At 47.6% G+C, this 23,204-nt stretch overlaps 8 protein-coding genes across 8 annotated transcripts; 4 read left to right on the top strand and 4 right to left on the bottom strand.

Annotated features, from left to right (window-relative positions):
- Positions 1-190: 190 nt before the first annotated feature.
- Positions 191-1,510, top strand: T069G_06824 (enoyl-(Acyl carrier protein) reductase domain-containing protein; the record flags this gene model as incomplete). Its single annotated transcript, XM_056174034.1, has 5 exons — positions 191-557; positions 614-683; positions 739-1,047; positions 1,147-1,263; positions 1,330-1,510. The coding sequence occupies 5 exons, from the start codon at positions 191-193 to the stop codon at positions 1,508-1,510; spliced, it is 1,044 nt and encodes a 347-aa protein (XP_056027613.1).
- A 219-nt stretch (positions 1,511-1,729) lies between these two features.
- On the bottom strand, positions 1,730-3,304 carry T069G_06823 (respiratory-chain NADH dehydrogenase 51 kd subunit domain-containing protein; the record flags this gene model as incomplete). Its single annotated transcript, XM_056174033.1, has 3 exons — positions 1,730-1,899; positions 1,956-2,943; positions 3,002-3,304. 3 exons carry the CDS (start codon positions 3,302-3,304, stop codon positions 1,730-1,732), a joined length of 1,461 nt encoding a protein of 486 aa, XP_056027612.1.
- Positions 3,305-3,960: 656 nt separating this feature from the next.
- Positions 3,961-8,276, top strand: T069G_06822 (exocyst complex component sec3 domain-containing protein; the record flags this gene model as incomplete). The annotated part of the gene is made up of 7 exons (XM_056174032.1): positions 3,961-4,078; positions 4,135-5,274; positions 5,335-5,806; positions 5,855-6,101; positions 6,168-6,912; positions 6,955-7,300; positions 7,358-8,276. 7 exons carry the CDS (start codon positions 3,961-3,963, stop codon positions 8,274-8,276), a joined length of 3,987 nt encoding a protein of 1,328 aa, XP_056027611.1.
- Positions 8,277-8,351: 75 nt separating this feature from the next.
- Positions 8,352-13,696, bottom strand: T069G_06821 (RING/Ubox like zinc-binding domain-containing protein; the record flags this gene model as incomplete). Its single annotated transcript, XM_056174031.1, has 6 exons — positions 8,352-10,651; positions 11,279-11,377; positions 11,573-13,302; positions 13,353-13,465; positions 13,526-13,592; positions 13,653-13,696. 6 exons carry the CDS (start codon positions 13,694-13,696, stop codon positions 8,352-8,354), a joined length of 4,353 nt encoding a protein of 1,450 aa, XP_056027610.1.
- A 665-nt stretch (positions 13,697-14,361) lies between these two features.
- T069G_06820 (respiratory-chain NADH dehydrogenase, 30 kd subunit domain-containing protein) lies at positions 14,362-15,273 on the top strand (the record flags this gene model as incomplete). Its single annotated transcript, XM_056174030.1, has 2 exons — positions 14,362-14,725; positions 14,780-15,273. 2 exons carry the CDS (start codon positions 14,362-14,364, stop codon positions 15,271-15,273), a joined length of 858 nt encoding a protein of 285 aa, XP_056027609.1.
- Positions 15,274-15,975: 702 nt separating this feature from the next.
- T069G_06819 (activator of mitotic machinery cdc14 phosphatase activation c-term domain-containing protein) lies at positions 15,976-18,367 on the bottom strand (the record flags this gene model as incomplete). Its single annotated transcript, XM_056174029.1, has 6 exons — positions 15,976-16,182; positions 16,232-16,284; positions 16,339-16,587; positions 16,675-17,269; positions 17,330-17,787; positions 17,848-18,367. The coding sequence occupies 6 exons, from the start codon at positions 18,365-18,367 to the stop codon at positions 15,976-15,978; spliced, it is 2,082 nt and encodes a 693-aa protein (XP_056027608.1).
- Positions 18,368-19,876: 1,509 nt separating this feature from the next.
- On the top strand, positions 19,877-21,035 carry T069G_06818 (phosphotyrosyl phosphate activator (PTPA) protein domain-containing protein; the record flags this gene model as incomplete). The annotated part of the gene is made up of 2 exons (XM_056174028.1): positions 19,877-20,493; positions 20,540-21,035. 2 exons carry the CDS (start codon positions 19,877-19,879, stop codon positions 21,033-21,035), a joined length of 1,113 nt encoding a protein of 370 aa, XP_056027607.1.
- Positions 21,036-21,353: 318 nt separating this feature from the next.
- On the bottom strand, positions 21,354-22,569 carry T069G_06817 (SOS response associated peptidase (SRAP) domain-containing protein; the record flags this gene model as incomplete). The annotated part of the gene is made up of 3 exons (XM_056174027.1): positions 21,354-21,880; positions 21,944-22,472; positions 22,543-22,569. 3 exons carry the CDS (start codon positions 22,567-22,569, stop codon positions 21,354-21,356), a joined length of 1,083 nt encoding a protein of 360 aa, XP_056027606.1.
- Between the last annotated feature and the right edge of the window lie 635 nt (positions 22,570-23,204).

The raw sequence follows: 23,204 nt of genomic DNA, 5'->3' as shown, positions 1-23,204 counted from the left end.
TCTATAGCACAACCACTGTAGCTATCCGCACTTCCCTTGGAGAAATCTTAGCCGCCTCCACTGACCACCGTAAGAGCGACATCGGTAGATATACTGGCAGGTATAGGAGGCAATTCATCGGCGATCATATATATATCATCCCTTCTCCCACCTTGAAGCTTTTGCAACATCCTTCTCCAAATACACAAACATGGTTGCGACACTGAAATCGTCCGCGTCAATGCTCCGGCTGGCGAGCCGAGCCTTTGCGCTTAGACCAACCAGTCGACTGCCATTGGCCGCAGTAAGACAGTTCCATTACATGCCGCCACGACAGGATAAGCCTGGAAGCCACTCTCGAACAGACTCTGAAGTCGAGATTGAGTATCCTGCCGAGCATGAGCTCCCGAGCAGCAAGCCGGTCTCTGCTGGTGGCCAGTATGTCAAGCCTACGCTTCCCAGCTTCACCCTTGACGGAAAGGTTGGTGTCGTCACAGGTGGTGCAAGAGGATTGGGGCTTGTGATTGGCCAGGGAATGGTCTACTCCGGGGCCGATCTAGCCTTGGTCGATATGAACAGTGAGATTCCAGCTAACTGCTGAGGCATTGTTCCCAGACAGCTAACATAGCAGCAGAGGAGGAGGCCGAGAAGCAGGCAAAGCTGATTGTAGATGCTTTCGTCAAGGAAAACCCCAATGCCGAACGGTTAGTACCCAAAGCGGGCTGGTATCTTCAGATGTCGTGTCTAACAAATCTTCAGCATTCCCAAGGTCACGGCACATTACGCCGATGTTGGTGATGCCGACTCTGTCGAACAGTGTATAGCTGAGATTGTCCAGAAGCACGGCAAGATAGACAACTTGGTCACTTCGGCTGGCTTCACTGAAAATTTCGAGGCCGTCAACTACCCAATTGATCGCCTTCGAAAGCTTTGGGCTGTCAACGTAGACGGCACATATCTGTTCGCCACCTCAGTTGCTCGTCATCTGATGGAGAGGAAGAGCCCCGGTAGTATGGTCATGATTGGCAGCATGTCGGGATCCATTGTCAACGTCCCCCAGCCCCAAGCGTGAGTGATGCTGATTCCATCCACCTGCTCGCACAATATAGAACCCAATGAAAAGGGGAGTTGAAAGAGTCTCGATGAGCTAACGATGGAACGAACTAGTCCTTACAACGCTTCCAAGGCAGGGGTTCGCCATCTAGCAGCATCCCTTGCCGTTGAGTGGGCCCATGCTGGCATCCGGGTCAACTGCCTTTCCCCAGGATACATGCTGACAGCGCTGTAAGTTAACTAACCAGGGTTGTCCTTTATTGTGAGACCGGCCAGCTGACTTGGTATTCCATTTAGAACCCAGAAAATCCTGGATGAGAACCCAGATCTGAAGCAGAAATGGGTATCTCTTATTCCCCAAGGCAAGATGGGCTTACCCCAAGATCTCATGGGCCCTGTGGCCTTCCTGCTCTCTGATGCTAGCAGCTATGTAACTGGCGCTGATATTCGAGTTGATGGTGGCTATACCGTTACATAAGTATGGGATACTTCATTGCTACGGGGACTCAACCCTAATATACTACACACTAGTCCACCAATATCAATGAGACATGCTTAAACCATATCTACTTTCAAGTAATTCATATTTTTTTTTGTACATATTAAGGCCCACTATCAAACCAGGCGGATTATCGTGTAGGCTAAACCGTAGGCGATACCAGTCCAGCAGATAATCTATATATAAGAATTATCATCATCACTGACCAGGAGAAACCAATTTTCCATGGGCCCTTGAATCATGTTGCCACCCACCAGCCAGAGCAGCCCCCCCTTGGGCTTTGGCATAGCTCTCCATCCTGGCCTCTAGCTCGGGTCTGAAATGGCGGATGAGGCCCTGGATTGGCCATGCAAAGGCTTCGCCGAGCGCTATGGGATGTTAGAAAAACTGAAGATGTGCAACGGAGAAGTCGAAAAGCACTTACCACAAATAGTGTGACCCTCAACCTGCTTTGTCAACTCCTGAAGCATGTCGATTTCCCTCTCCCGTCCCTGGCCCTTTTCGAATCTGCTCATTATCTGTTCCGTCCACTTGCTGCCTTCACGGCATGGTGTGCACTGGCCGCAGCTCTCGTGGCGGTAGAAGTGGCTCAAGCGGCTAATTGCACGCACAACATCCGCACTCTTGTCCATGACAATGACTGCAGCTGTGCCTAGACCTGATTGGCTATCCTTCAAGGCATCGAAATCCATCAATTGGTCGTCACAGACATTCTTGGGCAAAATCGGAGTCGAAGAACCACCAGGAATAACGGCTAGCAGATTATCCCAGCCGCCTCGGACTCCACCGCAGTGTTTGTCAATAAGCTCGCGAAGGGGAATGGACATTTCTTCTTCAACGGTACAAGGGTTGTTCACATGGCCTGAAATGCAGAACAGCTTAGTTCCCTGGTTGCGCTCGCGGCCAAACCCAGCAAACCAACTTCCTCCACGGCGGCAGATTGTCGGCGCAACAGCAACAGTTTCCACGTTGGCAACAGTTGAGGGGCACCCGAAAACACCCACCGCAGCAGGGAAGGGAGGCTTGAGTCGAGGCTTTCCAGGCTTTCCTTCTATAGACTCGATCAGAGACGTCTCCTCTCCACAGACGTAGGCACCAGCACCGCGGTGAATGTAGACATCGAAATCGTATCCGGAACCACACGCATTCTTGCCAATCAGCCCATCTGCATAGGCCTCGTTGATCGCATTTTGGAGAATGGCGGCTTCGTGGTAGAATTCGCCACGGATATAAATATAGGCGGCGGTGGCATTCATTGCTCGGCCGGCAACGAGACAACCTTCGACGAGTTTGTGCGGGTCTTTCCTCATGATTTCTCTGTCCTTGCAGGTACCGGGTTCACCCTCGTCGGCATTTACCACGAGATATCGCGGTTTTGTGTCCTTTTCCCAGCCCTTGAAGTTCATGAAGGACTACCTAAAAGTTAGAAACTCATCAAGGTCGATATCAAGGTCGAAGATCGTGACATACCCACTTGAGACCAGAAGGGAAGCCCGCACCACCTCGTCCGCGCAAACCGGAGGCCTTGACTTCGTTAATGATCCAATCGTCACCCTTCAAGAGGATCTCCTTTGTCTTGTGCCAATCGCCCATTTTCTTAGCGCTCTGGAGGTTGGCCGGGTATCGCCCATAGAGGTTCTGGAAAATCCGGTCCTGGTCCTTCAGCCCACCATATGTTCGTACGGGGGCGGCATCCTGAACAGTGGCCAGGCCTCTCCTGGCGCCTCGCGAGAGACTGACGGCCTTTCTGGAGGTTGCTCGGGCAGACAGCATGGTGTTGTTGCGATTGATTGGCAGGGTGGCAGAATGACAGGACAAGAGCTGGTGGGAGAGTGCTGGCAAGACTCTGAATTGGAATTGGATTTGATAATGGAGCTTCCTGATTGGCTGACGAACAGCCTAGTGCCCATACTTGAGAGATTTACAGAGGGACAAAACCATATATAATGCTTAACTTGGGTAAATAACCCAAGAAATTAGCAGTTTTTTTAATCACATATAACTATAGGAATTATTATTATTTTTAATAATAATGATTATAATCTTCTTATTTATTTAATGCAATATGTAATATATTTCCAAACTATGTGTTTTAAAATTGCCATTGCATTTGTCAAATATAATTCAAAATGTAATATTATGTAATATTTACGACTCTTTAAATGAATATTTTATTTATGAATTTAGGTCCATGTCATAATCGGTTAGTGCAAATTTGTGATGCTATGCGTGTAAGTAGAATACAGATAGCTGTGGAGCATCACGCCCCCCAATGCGAGTGACATTGAACTTGCAGCTTCATTATACGGAGCGCTATTCATGATCCTGCACGCGTCATAGCTTGCACACAATGTTGGAACCGGGCGGCTTGTTTGAGTTTTTGACCTAAACTATCGATCTCATTAGTGGTCTCTTTTCTGGATTTCAAAATGGATTATTCAAGCACAACTGGTTCCAATGCGGCCGCCACGAGGGCGGAACGATTTGAGGATGAGAAACGTCGAATCATTGATAGCTGTTTCAACAAAAAGGATACCGATGGCTTGCGTAGGGCACACAAGCTACATTATGGAATTCTTGCCTTGGCTAATTTCTCACCATAGTTCATGAAACTTATATTACCCATATTCGCGTCACCGAGTTCTCCTCACATTCATCGATGCCGCCTCCTCCTGAAGCTCGGGGTCAGAATACGGAGAAGCCCAGGATTATTGTTGTGGCAGTACGAAAGTCCGGAAGAGTTCGAGTCCACAAAGCCAAGGAGAACAATAGTGGATCTTTCTCAATCGGCAAGACATGGAATCTAGACGACCTCTCACACATCGAATCCTATACGGGGCCAAAGGTAAGCCCGAATCTGCGAGAATGGGCTGGAGAGACTGGCTTCCTCGTTACACTGGGGAAGCCCTATTTTTGGCAAGCTCAAACCGAAAAGGAGAAGAAGTTCTTCATCGCAAGTTTGATCAAAATCTATGGCAAATATACAGGAGGCAAATTGCCCGAGTTATCAGGGTTCGACGTGAGGGAATTGGACCAAATTCTAGGGGCAGGCAAACGCCCAACCGGAACTCCGCCTCGGCAGCAAACGATTGATCCGGCAACCAGCCAGCAAACTATCGCCACATCATCAGCCGCCCCCAAAAGTAGTCTTGGAGAGGCCCCACGATATCCCAGGCCCTCCCCTCTTGTCCGGCCTTCGGCAAATGAAAGTAGGTCTCCTGCTGGAAGTTTCGACTCTACTGCATCCAGAGAACGATCCGTTCCACGATGGACGGCCCAAAACAACAAAAGCCAAGACTCTATTGCCAACTCTACTGCAACAAAAGGCGATGATACGTCGAGCATCCCACCGCGTTCGCGCAGCGGCATGAGTGGGCCGAGTGGCCTAAGTGGCCTAAGTGCGCTGAGCGAACCTCGAGATGTTCCCGATTCAACTCACGATTCTATACCTGCTTTACCTCGCCCATCACTGGAAAGCAAACTACCACCTGAGAGAAGGCGCCCCCCTATGGATCCTTCAAGACCACAGGATAGGGATTTGGTCCCTGCCCCCTTGATGAGCTCACCAGCTAAAAAGGAGCCGGTGGCACCTCCGCCACGGAGTATCGATCGGGTTGCCTCTCCAGCAATTCCATCAGTGTTACAACCAGGGATAGCTTTTGCTGGCAGAACTAGCCAGGACGGAAGCCCACCACGTCTCACGGAGCCTCTGGAGGACGTGGAGAAAAAACCAAGAAGCATCAGTATCAACAGCGACGTGAAAGATCTATCCACAGCTTCGCCGGCGGACACAAATCTATCAGATCAATCAGGAACAAGGGATACGACAACACTTGAAAAACAGTTGACTTCGCCAGATGAGGAAACTCGTCCTGGTTTAGGCCCCATGATAAAGTCTAAGATATCCAAAGGGGATGTTGCCGGTGCATTTTGGAAAGCTGCGTCTGCCGCAAATGCTTTCCGTCCACGACCGGGAGGAGCCGGAGAGCGCCTCCGCCAGAATCAAGCCAAATCAAACGAGGGTCCTGATGGCATTACAAGCGTTGTCCCGGCACCGCCTAGACCTGCCTCTCGCGATGCAAACCCTCCCACCATTGAAACCCCAAAGCCGACCGTTAGTGACTTGGCAATACCAGAGGTCAAAATATTGGTGGCCGAGTCAAATACCCCTGGAATTGCACCAGCACCAACTAAAGAAGTTAGTGAGCCTGAGAAGGACGCAGCGGCTTCAAAAGAAGCCTCTCGTCGGCCCGTAGTCGTTGGACAGGATGCTAGGTATCTTCAGAGGTTGGGTGTTGACCCAATCATCCTTGATGATCGCAGTGAAGAATTCGGCAAATGGCTGGATTTCTTTGGTTGGGTTCCTGGTGATCAGATGCACTGCTTAAATATGGACGATATAGGCAATGACCTGGAGCGAGAATTAAACACAGTCCAAGCGGGGGGGTGGCTAGCACGCTTTCGAGAAGAGGATGAGAGGGTAAATACGATCAAACGTGGAATCGATCTTGCTATGGGTGAATGCGAAGAGCTGGATAATTTACTTACTTTATATTCAGTGGAGCTCTCGGTAAGTTTCCTTTTTCTTTGTTAGAAGGTTATGTTCATCTCCGGACGTCAAGCTGACAACCTCAAGACCCTCTCAGACGACATTGCGTATATTGAAGCTCAAGGCCAAGGCCTCCAGGTACAAACAGCCAACCAAAAATTGCTAAGGAAGGAACTGGAGTCATTGCTGGAAACATGCGCCATAACTTCAACCGATCTCCAGGCACTTCAACAGGCACCCTTGGACAGTCTTCGAGGCTTGGAAGAAGTTGAACTCTCCCTTGTGACTCTATTTAGAGCCATGATAAAGATTGATCCCTCTCTTGGAGGGGACGACACCGGAAAGTCTATAGATACTGCTCTGGACGCTGACAATGCCTTGGGGCTAAACAGCAATTACGGCAAGATGAGAATTGTGCAAGAGAAGAGAGAAATGTACCTGCACGAAAGCAGGTACTTCATGAAACGACTACTGGACTTCATGACCGGTCAGTTCGCCGAAGCTTATGTCGAAACGAAGCGAGCATTGGATGGTGCTCTTTCGAAAAAAGTTGATCCTGCACATCACAGCATTGGAAGAGATCTTCTGTGGAAGTACAGCCCCTTAATGCTCTACGCGAGAGATGCGGACCTAGAAAACTGGAATCGCCTCATGCAAATTTATCAAGACAAGAGCTCTCCCGTGTATAAGCACGAATTTCAGCATGTGATTACTCTTTGGCGTAAAAATGCGAGGAAATTAACAGGAGATGAAGCAGAGGTTATCTTCTCGTCTCAAGTTGAAAAACAGCAGGAGGGTGTGGCTACAGCGGCTAGGAAGTTGACCGTGAAACGTAGCCAAACGTTAGCTAAGGCTCTACGCTCGCCATTGGCAGATGGTGGCACCAGAGCGCACGTTGAAAGGAACACTACGGATAATAGAAGCCTGCCATACGAAATCTTCTCTGAGGCCTTGGAAGATCTTTTGCCTCTGGTTGAGATGGAACAGAATTTTATCATCGATTTCTTCCATGCGACTACATTGGAACAAGCAGATTTCCCAGAGGCGGTTGCAGCTTCTCCTCCTCGAGACCGCCGTGGAGGCGATTTGAAACGCCATAGGCTCATGGAACCTGACCGAGAACTTGCTCGCCGTGTTACGCGGTCCATGGAGGCCATTTTCGCATTCCTTGAGGCTGAGTTACGAAGGCTGATGGAGTGGGCAATCGCCCAAGATCCACTGTAAGTTGAATAGCTGTTCGATGCATGTTGGATAGAGACTGACTGGTTGGGACTTAGTCAAGGAGTTGGAGTGCTCGCTACGCTCGAGAGAAAATTGTCTGAAATGGGGCAATCTAATCAAGATTTCTTGAATGCCCTTCTCCAGAAGCTGCATGCATCATTGGAGGGGCAATTCAGAAAGTTTGTTGATGAACAGATACGAGCCATCGAGGAAACAAAAGTTAAAATCAAGAAGCGCAAGGGTGTCATATCATTCATACGAATATTTCCCGCTTTCATGGCCGCCGTCGAAAACATGGTCGCTGGGTTGGATCATAACCTAATCTTGCGGCGGACGGTAAATCGGGAGTACGATCGCATTCTCAAGACAATGTTCGAATCACTCATGGTGATTGCGCGTGAGCATCCGGCCGTTGTCGGGGTTGCCGGCGGAGCGGCTGATCCAGAGGACAAGGAGGCGCTGAACTTTCACATTTTGTTGATTGAGAACATGAATCACTTTCTCGAAGAGACTGATGCCCGCGGCCTAGAGGTTCTTGAAAACTGGAAAGCACAAGCGAATACCGAATATCATGAGCATATGGCGCTCTATCTAAATGCGGTGATGCGGCGACCCCTGGGGCGACTTCTGGAGCAGATTGAGAATATCGAAGCGCAGCTGCAAACCGGCAAGTCCGCAATGGCAATCGCTCGACAGCCCTCAAACAATAAGACGGCATTCAATAAAGTGCTGGGCTCTTATGATGCGAAGGAAGTACGGAAGGGAATTGAAACTCTACGGAAACGCGTGGAGAAGCATTTCGGCGATGCTGACGATCCCACCCTCAGCCGAGGCCTGGTCGTCAGGGTGCTTCAAGAATGCGAAGAGTTCTACACCGAGGTTGAAGGCAGGATAGGTAGGATTATAACTGATGTCTACGGCGGGGAGGTATTCTTTGAATGGCCTAGGGTAGAGGTGAAGGCTGCCTTCAGGTAATTATACATGTCATATATACCTAGTAATACATAATAATTCAACAACCTGCTGTTCAAGAGTATACACATGTGCGCATCAAGCGCCAAGCAAGAGCCTACGGTTCCGCTTAATGACAAGGTTCAGGCCCTTTTCAAGCTTCTCCGTCTCTCTCTTTGCCGCTGTTAACGCTGCCTCGGCATCCTCAACGCTCATCAGGGGCATGTTCCCGATTGAACTGGCCGCCGCGCCTTTACCGATCTCGTCAAGTGACATTCCCGGGGCAGCAAAATCCTGTATCGCTCGAGCGCTTTCTGGTGTACTGTAGATGCCCACTCCGGCGGCAGCATCCGGGCCGTAAAAATACGGCGCGAGAGAATTGAGGCTCGCCGAGTCCCGAGTAGAAGATGCCCCCTTTGGGAATCCCATGCTGGTAGCCCCAAGGCTTAGCCGAGGTAGCACATACTGATTGATATAGCTTAAAGCATCCTCTCGTTGAAGCTTGCCAATGGGATCCTGAGATTGTGGCTGCACGGTAGAGGGGAAAATGTTTGGTCGCCCGTTGGGAACTGCTCGGCCCTTAATAAGTGAGAAAGCTCCGCTGCTTGGCTGATGTCTTGGTGCTACGAACGCAGCAGGATTCTCCGCCGTTGCAGCAATTGCAGTTTGGAGGGCCAAAAAGGTATCCTCTTCTTCTGGTGTCAACCCGCGGATGCAGTCTCCGTGAGGGGTGATCAGCATGCGGCTGCCATCAGTATGGAATTGTTTACGGACAGGCCTTCCGGATCGCAGTGCTGCAAGATCAGCATCTTGCATCTCACCACATCTGCAAGAGCTCTCCTTGCAGTCTCCCCTTTTGCTTAACTGGTTTAATGAGTTGTGCTCTGGCCTGGATGAATTGCTCGAAACAGGCTTTAACAGCTGCAGTTTATCTGGAGCAGATGTGCAGAGCGACTCTCTGATATCGGCAAAAACGGACGCAGGGCTCGACTGTGGTCTTTCAACAGTTTTATCTGCAGGTTCAGCTGCTTTGGACAATGAAGGTGTCGGTGACGACACGATTGCCTCGTTTACCTCTTTCGCTGAGTTCCTAGTATCTTGCTTGTCTTTGTTTGTATACCCCCTGCTGTCTGTTTTCAATCTTTCATTGTTGCTATCAACTAATGGCTTTCCATCGTCTTTAGACAGGGGTGTCGCTTCATCCTTCAGCGCTTCTGTGGAAATGGTTGCAGAAGACATGGCATTAACCTCTTTAGGGGGCTTTTCCTTCTTCTGTTTTTTCTTGCGTCCAATGACAGGAGCATGTTCAGCTTCTTCCGTCTTGGGTGTTTCAGCTAGGGTCTTTGTTTCTTGCTTCAACACATCTTTGCGCTGTTTGCGTTGCTGACTCTTCGTGGTACCTCTGATTGGAGCGGTGCCAACCTTGCTTAGGGGAGGGGATCCAGCTCGAGAAATGGAAACCGAGAACGAGGTAACAGAGGCGGTATCGCTAATCATTTCGCTGGCTGGTGTGCCAGGTCGGTGTGAATGTCCCGGCTTTCCCACTGCAGGTACGTTGGAAATCGGAAGAGGAGACGGTGAAGCTGGGCGAGTTTCCGTCTTGATTGATGAAGGAACCACTCTTAAAGTTTTGGGTATACTTCGCGAGGGCGTGGCCACTCCACTGCTGATTGCAGGAGTAGGCAGGGGGGGGAATCTGGAAGCCTCTGCCAATTCATCTACTTTGGTAGCCTCTTCTTTGGGTTGAGAGATGAAAGTAGCTCCAAAACCAGGAACCACGGAGCCCAGAGATTTGGTGTCGCCGCCTTGTGTAGGCTGAGATTCATCCGCGTTAATGATATCCCCATGATCTTCATGTACAGTTTCGGAATTTTGATCATTTTGCCTCTTCATCGCCGATATAGTCTTCGATATTATGGTTTTAGGAGTAACCAAACCAGTGTTGGTCCTTGTAGTGTCAATTGTCCTCGGCGCGCCTAAAGCAGGGAAATCTTCTTCTTGAAGTATAGATCCTCTAGCAGAAGTAGGCCAAGGTCCGAGCATCGCAATAGGAGAAGAGTCCTTTGCTGCATGAGGTTTGGTGTGGATGTCGACCTCATGGTTGTCGGTACCATCCAACTTTGAAGGTGCCTGAATAGACGAGATTGGGTCATAAATAGAGCCAAAGGTTGAAATGTGAGGCGAGCTTGGAATCAGGTTGGAACGCTGTGACTGTCCCTGCATCAGTACGCCTTTAGAAGTCGAGTGATTGAGGGTATCCGGGTTATCCAAGTAAGAAGCCAGACGACGGGACTCCGCGTTGGTGGCTGATGGAGATGATACCAGGGCCGGTAAGGACTCATCTGAGACCAATGCATCCACTGATAACTCTGCCTCGTCCAGTAAACTAAGATCATGGTCTAAAGAACACATTAGCAATGTGCAATGCAATGAGGGCTTAATACAAGGGCAGTGACGGGATAGCGGGCTACGGATTGGGGAGTTTTATAACACAAAGGCAAAAGGAGCCATCCTACGACCTCCATCATCGTCTTCCACGGGGAACAACGAGGGGAAGGTAGAGAAGTTCGGTATTATATATTGCGACCCAAGGAGACACCAATGTTGGTGACTCCGTGCAATCCGTTAACATACAGGAGGACTTGTGTGGAAGACGATGATGGTTTGCCTTACTGGATACTCCTTGCGTCAAACCATAAAACTCGGTCCGTAGGAAGAAAAAGAGAAAATGATGAAACAAGAAAGGAGGACCACCCTCGCCGGCTTTAATGCAATTGACCGAAAGAAAAAGGAGAAAGAAAAATGAAGTGCTCCTCCAGCCGTTATCGTGGATACACCCGCTGGAATAAGGGTATGCCTCGCGAATCCATAAAAATAGCCCCCAAACTTCAAATGCAGGTCCTCTTGAGCGCCTCTCTAGTACAGTATAAAAATGTGCAATGAATATCAACATATCATGTGATGCCCTTGGTTATGCTACCATCGGGCATAACTGGAATTATACATCATGTTCGGGACATACCCACCTTGGCTCTGGCCGCTGAAAACTCCCTGATTGACTCCGGTGTTGCTTTGCGATTGGTGCTGCATCCTCGCCTGCAGTATACTCGGGTCCGCAAGATCCACTAGACCACTCCCCCCCGAGGAGGAAGTGTTAGCATGTCTATGCTTCTTCCCCTTCTTCTTCTGCTTCGAGCCAAAGTCTTGGAATGCTCCGGGGTGGTTACCGTAGAGCGATGCCAAAAGGCCAGAAGTAGGAGCTGGGGTAGAGGTTGAGGGTGGTGGATACTGATTAGAAAAAGAAGAGATCATGTACTCACGCTTTCCACCATCATGAGGCTGGTTACCACCGCCTCGGCTCCGACTAATTAAACTCTGTAATAAGTCGCCAGGTGTGTCTTTCGTTGCAGGACCAAATGCCGAGCCGCCAAATCCTTGACCAAAAAGGTTTGGCGGTGTGTTTGTGGACTTGAGGCCCGGCGGTGGCGCTGGCATAGAGCTGCCAAAAAAGTGGCTGCTACCTGAGGATTGCAACGAGTTAGATACCATGGATGATTGCTGGCCCATGATTCTTTGATTCGTGGCAAATTTGAGATTCGTTGCTGCTGGTGGGCTGTCAGCCATAAAGCCGAATCGGGATGATTGACGATTATGACCTTGATTTTGGAACGTAGCCTGGCTAGATAGGCCCGAAGGGGCCTGATCGCTGAACCCTGATTGAGGTCGCAAAGACATTAACTGCGGAGGGGCGACTCCTCGACCCATCTGACTTGTACCTGGATTGAAGTTTGAACCACTAAGAGCAGGACCAAAGAGAGTATCGGCATTGCTTCTTTGAATGGGAGGAAATGAGTTGATATGCCGGTGCTCAAACCCCTGCCCATCACCGATTACATCGCGTTCTTCAGGTTCACCACCAAGAGCAAGGCTCCCGCCTGTCTCTGCCTCGCTTTCCGGTTGAATTTGACCTTCAGTTGCGTTCTTCTGGTCACCACCGATCCGTGCGTCGTCATCCTCACGCATGGCTTTCCGCTTCTTTCCTCCCCGAATATCAAATAGTGGAGGTTCCAATTCGTTGAATTGCGGAGTAACGAGGCTCGTAAATGTACAACTTTGCAACGCCCGTAGAATGGTCGCTAGTGAGCCCTGTGACGGGGGCAGCTGGGGCTCTTCAGCAGGATCTTGATTTGAGATTTTATCATCTTCCGGAGGTTGAGTAGAAGGAGGAGATTCGGTATCTTCCACAGCCTCTTGAGCAACTTCTGTTGTAGTAGGTAATGAGGCTGAAATAGCGGGGCTGGATGGAGCGCCGCTTGTTGCATGGCTACCTCGCCGGCTGCGCTGGGGGTTTCGGGCCCAATTGGCTGAAGAAGGTAAAGCAGAGCCATCCAATCCATAATCCGAGCCATCTTTGCTTGAAGAACGCGCCATGGTCTGCGAAATGGCCGTTAGGGTTGGCTGTGAGGCTTGCTGTCGAGGGGTTGTGCGGAAAGAGCTGTTGTTTCCTCCAGGCAGCGGCCGCTGTGTGTGAATGCTATTCATGGACGACAAATCTTGCCGAGTATAGCTGTCCTCTTCATCGCCCTGTTCATGTAAGAACATGCAACCAGGGTTGTTGCATTTCTCGTTCTTGAGCCATGCCGAACAGTATTTCGTCGTTCCATATTGAGCTTTGAGTATTCGGTCGCCGTTTTGTGACCCATGGACAGCTTGGATACACCTGGTTGCTTCATCAGGTTTTTCAAAAGTAACGTAGATGCCTAACGAGTGGTGTTGACCATCCGAACTCTTTCGATTACTAATCGAAATCTTTTGAATAACGCCGTACTGCCCAAAAAACTCGGGCTTTCTAAGCGTCTTAAGGAGTTCGTCTTCACGGACGGTAGGTGCCAGACCTGTAATGTAAACGAGATTCTTCTGCACAACACGTACTCCGATGAGATTTTTGCGATTCTCTTTCTCAGCTTCACGTTTCTGAACCTCCTTCTGGCGCTGTTCCTGAGCTCGCTTGCGTTGATTTTTTTGTATATTTGCACGGAACTCGGCAACCCTAAAAACAGTCAGCTTGAGAAATCCTGATAAGGAAGACAAAGAGCTTACTCCTCTTGTGTCACAACTTTCCACTGGATGGTTTTCTCGTCGTAAGGTCGTCGGCATGCCGGACACAGACCATTCATATTATTTTTTATATTATTAAAGCAGAACTGGCAGACCTAAAAACGGTTTGTTAGAAGTCTATGCTATTTCGTTTATGGGATCAAAGCGATAGCTACCTGGTAGCCGCAAGGGCAAGGGCGGAAGTTCCGGTCGGACAAATCGAACTCTTCGATGCAAAGAGGGCTGTGACGGCATTAGAGAGTGGCTTCTTCTCAATGGATATCCTCCTCCACGCTCACTTACCAGACATCTTCGTCTTCCTCTATGAAAGAGTCTTGTGGCGCCATGCTTGTGGTAGAGGTATGTTTGCTATCGTGAGATATGGGAAAAATGAAGAAGGAAAAAAAAAATCGTGGTTGTGCTGGCCAAGTGATTGATAGCTAACTGATGATGTTTGTTCAGAGCGTGGTGTGTGGGACGAGCCAGCCGTTTGGTCCCAAATTCAGCGGGCTCCACAATCACGTGATTCTAGCCTCACCTATTGCGAGGAACAGGTATAGAATTATGACTTGCCAGGATGATTATTAAAGTGCTACCCGTGCGAGAGGATGGAAAACGGGTAGGTAGGGTTTCCTCTTATTAATTTACTGCTTTTGCCAGGTACCTAGAGCTTCAGACAGTAGTAGGCACTCACTATAGAGATACCTAAGTATGCAGCTTAAAAGCCACCTTACAGTCGTACCCAGTACTTTATTTCGTGATTTGATGATGTACAGTAGGGAAATCTAAGATATACTGTAGGTGAATGCATCGGAGCCTACCTACTTGGCTACCAGACGCAACATGCTGAGCTGTACAGTGCGAGCTCTGACACGCCATCACTTCTTACGGCAAATCACCGGAGACTCAAACCGAGTTCATGGATCTGAGCTAATTGCTTCATGGAACAATTCGGCTCCCCCACCAGTTCAACCAAGTCTCGCAGCCATTGCATCCCGGCAGACAATTCGCTATGGCAAGCAAGGTCCCATGGAGAGCGACTTTGAGCTCAACTCTTGAGCCTGCAAAGGCCTTGACGCGAGCTCGCGCTGGACAAATCACCAGAGCGATATCAATCTCCTCTCCTCGAATGGTCGCAATGCCCCAGGAGTCCCATAACATGAGAGAAGCCCCGAGAGACGCAATTGGAACCCTCAAAGCGCCCATCGTCAATCCGACAGCCAAATATCAAAGCAAGGCAGACAATCTTCATCGATATGGAACCTGGTTAATGGGATGCCTCCCAAAGTACATCCAGCAATTTTCTGTCTGGAAAGATGAACTCACCATTTACATTTCGCCATCTGGGGTTATCCCGGTCTTTTCTTTCCTAAAGTGTTTGTATATCACTTTCTGCTGCTTTGGCAAAGTCTAACCCTGCATTCCTCTAGATAATACGGCTGCAGAATTTACTCAAGTTAGTAGTGTTACTGCATGCGACTACCCTACCCGCAGTAATCGATTTGAGGTTGTTTACAACTTGCTCTCCGTTCGATACAACTCTCGCATCCGAGTCAAAACTTACGCCGACGAGTCATCCCCTGTGCCAAGCATCACCAGCCTATTCGGCGGCGCCAACTGGTATGAACGTGAAGTCTACGATCTATACGGCGTCTTCTTTACGGGCCACCCTGATCTGAGACGTATCATGACGGACTATGGATTCGAGGGCCACCCTCTACGAAAAGACTTCCCACTTACGGGATACACCGAGATTCGCTATGACGAGGAGAAGAAACGAATTGTCACCGAGCCACTAGAACTTACCCAAGCTTTCCGAAACTTTGAAGGAGGATCCAGCGCTTGGGAACAAGTTGGGTCAGGCGAAGATCGCAAACCTGAGGCCTTCAAACTGCCTGCTGCTAAGCCAGAGGAAAAGAAGTAGGCACGTTACTTGGAGAGCCACTAAAACAGACACTCATATGTATCATATGGCTAAAATACCTTTTTTGAATTTATTTTTCCCCGACCTGATGCTGTGAAACATGAAATTCCTAATTTCCCAGTTCATTGGTGTATAAGTCCATTACTTGAGATCCATGAATAGTTTTTAGTATGGGCTACAGCTCTTATCGTGGCCTACATGTACAGCATCATCCTTCGCCGTAGTGAGGGAAGTTGAGCCTTGAGGAAATCATTGGGTGGCCGTTGTATTATAAGAAATGTTTAACATCGCAAAATAGGGCGAGTGCCTACACGACTACACAACTATGCTATGCTCATAAATTCCAAATGTTGCTGAATGGCTTATCAATGCAAGGGTGCTTCATCTCGTAGTTCCACATTAATATCATCAGAGTGTTTAACAGTCGCGACTTCTAGTCGTTTAATCTATATCCCACAAGAAATGGCCATGGCACCGCTGTCTCAACCCTGCACGCTCCCCATCAACTCCCAATGAAGGAGAACCAAGACGCAACCAAGCTCCTAAAACGCCGTTGTATACTAGATTTCCGCCACCTTCAATCCCACCTCTTCTCTCAAGACAAGACCTACCCGCGGTCGCGCCACAACACGCGCTGAAAATGTTACAAAAAGTGATGATTACCCGTGAAGCTGAGTAGATGGGCAATCCTGTGGCTAAGCATCACCACACGCCATCCTGGCCAGTGTGTCGATCTGAGACATCGTTTTGATACCGATAATAATCCTTCACCTCCTGGCTATAGCCACCAGAATCGTCATCGCCGTAACCACCATGGCTATCGCGTGTGTGATCATCTTCATATATCTGAGCATCATCCACATACTCGACGGGTTTATCGGAACTGGAATCAGCGTATTGCACTGCCGTCTGAAAGAACTTAGTATGCTTCAAATTTATAGAAAAGGGGGTAACTTACACGATGGTAATTGAAATCGTACTGCTCAAGACTCTGATGTTGGTCTTGTTCACCTGCCTCATCCTGTGCATCACGCTGAGCCATGTAGTCTTGTTCTTCCTGCTTACGGCGTGCCTCTTCTTCTAGTCGCTTTTGTTGGGGTGAAACTGGAACATTCATCTGGGGATGCATAGCTTGAACAATCGCCAAATAGCTATACATAAAGTTGCTCAGAAGCACCTGGCTGTGGAGGGACCGACGAGGGTTTGCTAATTTGATGTGTGCCATTCGATAGATCGCGCGCTCCTCCAGAAGTGGAAAGCGGCTCCAGTTGTAGTCAACATCTGGTTGCAAAGGCTTGTAAGGCACGATGTCTTCTGGAACTTGCAACAGCTGCTGAGATTTTTTGTTCTTTTCTTTCTCTTCTCTTTTCTTGCCACCGCCAAAAATGGAAGAGAACAAACTTCCATCCTTTTCCTTCTTTGAGTCACTTTTGCGATGGCTCTCTTTCTTTCGCTCGTCCGAAAGCTTATTGTCGATGCTATCCCGGTCAAGGACTAGGCTTTCGCGACCCTTTGTAGCAGTCTTTTCAATTGAAGTTTGGATCACATCCAATCGCACATTATCTTGGGCTTTTTCGGATGCGGATTTATGCTTGGATTTCCTGCTCTCATCTTTCTTTTTGTCCCTATCGTCTGCAACACCTTTGAGCCACTTCCACGCAGAGCCAGACCTCGTGGAATTATGAGAGTCCTCATCCTTATCCCTTTTCGACTTTTTGTCCGATTTTTTATCGTCTCGCGTATGCGCCGGGGTAACGGTTGAGGTATCAGAGCGAATAGCGTTACCATTTGAAGCGCCGGATTGGACCGGACTCGCAACAGCAGCTGTACTGGTTTGCGCCGCGCTGGGAATTGGCGATTTCGCAGAGCTAGGCGAGCTGTTATCCTCGAAATTCGCATTGCCCGATAAGGAGTGGTAATTCGAGTGGCTCAGTGTATCGTCGCCAATATTATCCGTCGCAGACTCCAATCCGGCCTCTTCTGTCACGGTAATGGCCTGAGATGAAGAACGCTGTGGGAATTTTTCCGGATATCGATTGTCTTGCGAAGCGCTTGCTTCATCCGGGTTGGAGGTATTATTGTTGGATGTAGTAGATTGAGCAGAAGGTAGTCGACCAGAGAACTGTGACGGCCTTGAGGAAGAGGAAGTGTCGAAATCTGTTGACGTTGCGGCCGGTTCTTGTGAAAATCTATCTTGTCTTCGATCCGGCCGGGTAGGCCTTGAGAAATTCTCAGAAGTAGGTTCTGACTGCACTTTAATCAGCGGATATCCCCGAGGAATATCTTCGGCCGCCGGAATAGGTGGCTCTATAGATTCGCCGCTTTGCTGGCGTTGTGCCATCCGCTTCGAAAACGATGTCTTGTCCCCAAATCGCAAGCTCCCTCCTTTGCGATAGGTTGTCCGAGTTGATCTCCGTAATCCGCTACTGGGTGCAACAGGGAGGATAGGCATGTCATCCATCCCAGTCTCTAAACTGCCTGAATAGCTATGGGACTCTTGAGCAAGCCTCTGAACTGCTTTTGAAGGGTCTTTTACTAGCTCATCTAGACTCAGTTCTCGGTCTTGTTGATTACCCTTGAAACCATGTCTCTCTGATCTGTCTATCCCACCAGCGAATCCTTCAGGGGCTCGTTCTTCTGAGTTGTCAATCTGGCGTGAGAGTAAGGACTTCTTTCTCCTTAATGAAGAAGCATTGATAGGATCCGATTCATTGCCATATTTTTCATCCGAGACGGAAAGAAATGAATCCCCGGATCTCCTCCGTATTGACTGAAGGCGGCTTGCTAGAAAGGTCTTGAACTCGGTTGGAGCAAGCTCTGGGTGTACCCTGGCTGGCACCCAAAGCAATCTCGATGGGTCGTTTTCATCGTCGTCTCCTCTCGGCGCCACAGCCGGCATAGCTGCTAATGACATTGGCGGTATATCTGGATCAATACTGTTGCCCACATCCATAGATAAACGCCTCAGCGCTTGCAAATTGCTCAACTCCTGGGCGATATCATTCGGGTTATCTATATTGGTCAGGGGAAATTGCTGCCCGGGCGTTTGTGTATGAACTTCGCGCAGAGACAGGGTGGGAGATGTCACGGGCATTGTGTGTTGGTCCATTTGATCGCCCCAATGATTGTTTCCTATGGCGAGTCGTATCGGCGAAGTTTTCGAACTACCATTATCATTATGAGTTATAGCTTGTGTGGGCTGATCCGACGCTGGTTGAAGAAAGAGATTTGGCGATTTGTTCGAGTGCGAAGGCCTTTCAAGGCGTTGATGTTGTGGTTGGGGTCCTCCTTCTTGATATGCAGGGCCGGGAAGGAAACTCAGCGGGCGACTTGTCTCGGTACTTGAGTCTTCATCTTCATCATATAGATTGCCGATTGCCTCCGTTACGTGATGACTGGGATCCGAAATTGAGAGTTGGCTCGAGTGGCCACGTCGTGTGGAAAGGGTGCCGGCAACTTCGCCATGAGGTCGAGATGATGTCTATTCGCCGATTTCATTAGCGACGGCTAAAGAATCGAGATCGCTATTACTCTAGTTTTATTGGATCGATTCTAGCCACGGGTACGCTACCGACATGTTCCGTTCTACATTTGAACTCCAGCTCGGTAGCGTCTTCTGCGTTCTGGCACGAAATACACTAGAGAACATACCATCATCGAGGGTGACAGAGGGCCGTAGGGAGGCGGGACCCCCGGGCAAAAGCCGGTACAGCTATATTATCTGGTTCTAGATAGCAACTTTCGGAGTCTTGGGTTTGGGTTGGTCACGGCAGCCAGATGAGCGAGTAACAAGTTGCAGATTAACCAGCAACAGATGGTGGGCTCAGTAAACACCTCCTGAGCGGGATGTCGTCACGATGTCTACCGCCACATGAGGGCGCCGTATAGAAGATCTCCAGCGTAAAATCAGGGTTTGGTTGAGCGGATGACAAGAAAGGAGGCCGTTATTCATTAGACATGAACGCGAGTATCTTAAAACGTTATTTCTTTAGACAATCAGAACATGAGACATAGGTAAGTCGGCGATATGAAGCACATGACAGTTATCGCATCCCTACCTAGAGTCTACTAGGATAGTCCTAAGATGCATGAACGAAATGAAATTTGATTTGTAGCCATTTACAACTGTATACTTAAAGCTATTAAATAAAAGCAAAATTAATAATATTTACATTTATATATTACTATTATAGATATTAATACCGAAAATAATATATAAGTCTATTTATTTATTTATTTTAAAACATTTATTTAAGTAATTGATTATTTGATTATTTGATTATTTGATTATTTGATTATTTGATTATTTGATTATTTGATTATTTAATTGTTTAATTATTTAATTATTTTTATATTTACTAATATTAATAATATTAACATTAATATACAAATATATGCATCTAAATTATTTTAAATAAAACAAAAGATATACATACTGGTTGTACTCCGTATTTATTGACTATGTCTAAAAATAGTCATAATAGTCACACTGGTTCCAGCTGCTTCGCTATCCTAGGACGGTCCTAAGACAATTTATCAGTTTGCGACCGAAGTACACTGCTTTACGGCGCTCACCATAAAAAATTTAGACATCTCTTTTAAAATGTCCCATGTTCAGAATTGGACGTCTCTTCGTGTTATCGACCCGTCCTCCCCCCCTGTCTTCCAAACACCGGTCAAACGCATTCATCAGACGGATGATGTGCGCAGATTCCTTGTCAGCGAAGCCTATCGCGATATCGGCATCTTTATTCTCCAGCTCAATCACGCCCTTTGCCCTCGACAACCAAATGGCGATTCAGTTCCGTCTGTATTTCCCTTGAGTTCTAGATCTACCACGACGGCCTCTATCCAATCATGTCAAGCGCTACTATCTCGCATCCACAAGCTCATAGGCAACGCACCACCAGATCCTGGGTCTCAAAGATTTGGAAACGTGAGCTTCCGTAAATGGTTTCAGCTATTGAATAACGAACTGGACGATTTTCTCGATCATGGGTTGCTTGGAGAAACTCTACGAATAGGCAATGGGCATGCCAAAAACGAAGTAGCAAGCTACTTACTCGGAGCGTTTGGCAGCCCACAGCGCCTAGACTATGGGACCGGTCATGAGCTCAACTTTATTGCTTTCATTGGCTGTCTATGGAAGCTAGGGCATTTTAAGGACGGCATACAAGGTGGTAATATTGAGAGGGAGATTGTGCTCTTGGTCATCAAACCGTAAGTAACAAGAACATGAGGTACTCGCATAAACTCACTACGTTAGGTATCTCGACATTGTAAGGCAGCTCATAACGACATACACTCTTGAGCCAGCAGGATCCCATGGTGTATGGGGTCTGGATGACCATTCGTTTATTCCATATATTTTCGGATCTGCGCAGCTTACTCGCCCAATTAGCAGCGAGCTTGATCCGATGCCCATTGAAGGCTCTGTACGGGGCGCACCAAAACCAAGCGATGTTACCAACCCAGGCATTGTTGAAGACTTGAGGCAAACCAATATGTACTTCTCAGCCGTTGCGTTCATCAATGACGTAAAAAAGGGGCCATTCTGGGAGCACAGTCCCATGCTGTTTGATATTTCCGGCATAAAAGACGGATGGGGGAAAATTAATAAAGGTATGATCAAGATGTTCAATGCTGAGGTTTTGTCAAAATTCCCAGTCATTCAGCATTTCCCATTCGGTTCGCTTTTCGCCTGGGATGAGAATAGGCAGGCTCTGGACCAAGATCTTCGCAGAGACAACAGGACCACATAATCAACTGAACTGAATGCTTGCCTACCGATCTACTATAGGAAAGGGGTACATCGTCGCAACAGACATTACTCGCCGAATGAGGCGTGTTACAAATAATGGCGAATCAAGCTAATGAAGCAAGAAGAAGAAGAAGAAGAAGAAGAAGAAGAAGAAGAAGAAGAAGAAGAAGAAGAGCCATATTGTGGCAATAGTGAGACGCCTAATATACTCATGAGCGTCTGTAATCAACTCGTGTTTGCTGAAGCAGGGCGAATGCATACTAGGTCTGTCCCTATCACCATCTACCGATGCATTGTTATAGTCTTGTGGCGGCAATCGTCAACTGAAGAAATCCGTTATCTTCTTGACGCCTGGGGGGCCTGGCTTAACCTGTCTCCTTTTTGACGTAGGGCTAGAAACGTCGGAGATCTTGTGCTTTTTGTTGGTCTCTGCTCTTTCAACAGGACTGAGCTTGGCATTGGTAATACTGGTATCTTGATTACCCTCTTTTTCATGCTTACCCATCCCAGTCTGTTTTTTTGGCTCCGAATTTTGGGAGGTGCTGGAGAAAAACCGGGCTATATCACGCCCATTGCCTTTGTCACTCAATGGTAAGATGAAGGATGGCGAGCTACGACCAACTTTTCCAACGTCCTTACATACTGGGTACACCTCTAGGTCTCCTTCGTAGGGCTTCAGTAGGGACTGTAGATCATGGGTCCATCGAGTTTGCCGTGGATTTAGCCACTGTCGAAAGTTCTTGGAGTCAGCATCAAAGATAACCGGCATGCGGTTGTGCAGAAATCGGAGCTGTTGGTTTGAACTGGTTGTGATGATCGAATACGTATAACGCTTGTCTACAGTGTCTTCGGCAATCGAGTAAGGTCAGTAGTTAGTTGGCAAGTTCTCGCAAACATGCAGGCTCATACCTTCGTGCTTAATAGCGTCCCAGAGGCCGGCAAAGCACATTAAGCGGCCATCTCTGCGCTTTACAAAATGCGGGACTTTCTCCTTAGGGCTCACATGAAGCCACTCGAAGAACCCCTGAGCTACAACGATACATCTTTTACGGGTTTTCATTGACTGCCACATGCCACCGGGTGTCCTCAGAGAATCATCTCTGCAGTTGATGGCCTTTGGAGTCGAGGCAGCATTCTTACTTGACCATGAAGGTACAATTCCCCAGTTCATTGATTGAAGTTTGAACTCGACTTCCTCGCCACCATGCTCCTGCGGGTCCTTTTTCGTTTGGTGGGGTTCGCAGTCTGGGGTACTTGTATAAGAGTCATTGGGTGTTGGCTGTGTGCCGCGGTGATGTGTACCGGCCGTACAAACAATGCCATTAGAACCAGGAGCAAAGTTATACGATTGATGGGGAGCCTCAGAGCCCTCGTCATCAGGAGCATCCGCTATTGGAACGCCATCATCTTCCAGCATCTGGCGAATTAAAGACGGAGACTAAGCCATCAGCGATGTTCTACTTAGCATAGCATGTAGAAAGAGTTTACTCCTGGTGCTATTAACTTACAATTGCTAATGAGTATCGACCACACATGGAGAAGGTTGAAAATGCTATGAGATGTTGAAATATAGAGTAAATGATAGGCGCCCAGTAGGCGCACGGGACCGTATAACTATATGGGACTGTATAACTGTACGGGACTGTATAACTGTACGGGACCCTTAGTTAGTAAATTACCCCGCTATAACAACTGCTGTAATTTTCTTCTAGCTGCCTCTATAGCTATCTTCTTTATATAACCTACCCAACAACAAACACCCCCACCCCCACCCCCCCTCCTTCCTAAAGAAACTTATCAATTTAGAGAAAATTTAAAGCTTAATTTAAATTATTATATAGTAATTAGTAATTATAAATAAATTATTTAAAGGTTTAATTATATTTAATATACTATTTAATAAAAAATATTATATTTATATAATTAATTTTATAAAGGTTATTAATTTTTAATTAATATTAGTAATTTTTTTAACTATAGTTAAGTTATTTAATATTAAATAAAAGTTTAATTTTATAATTATAATTATTTAATTAAGCTAAGTTTATAAATAAGTTAATTATTAAATTAAGTATAATAATAATTATAATATTTACTAAGCTTAATAAAAAGTAAATTATAATAATAATAATAATAAAATTAATTTTATAAAAATTTATTTTCCTTAAAT

This window comes from Trichoderma breve, chromosome 4 (genome assembly GCF_028502605.1).
Source record: "Trichoderma breve strain T069 chromosome 4, whole genome shotgun sequence".
NCBI classification, from domain to species: domain Eukaryota; kingdom Fungi; phylum Ascomycota; class Sordariomycetes; order Hypocreales; family Hypocreaceae; genus Trichoderma; species Trichoderma breve.
The sequence above is the reverse complement of the archived record's forward strand: the minus strand, read 5'-3'. Positions and strand labels throughout refer to the sequence as shown.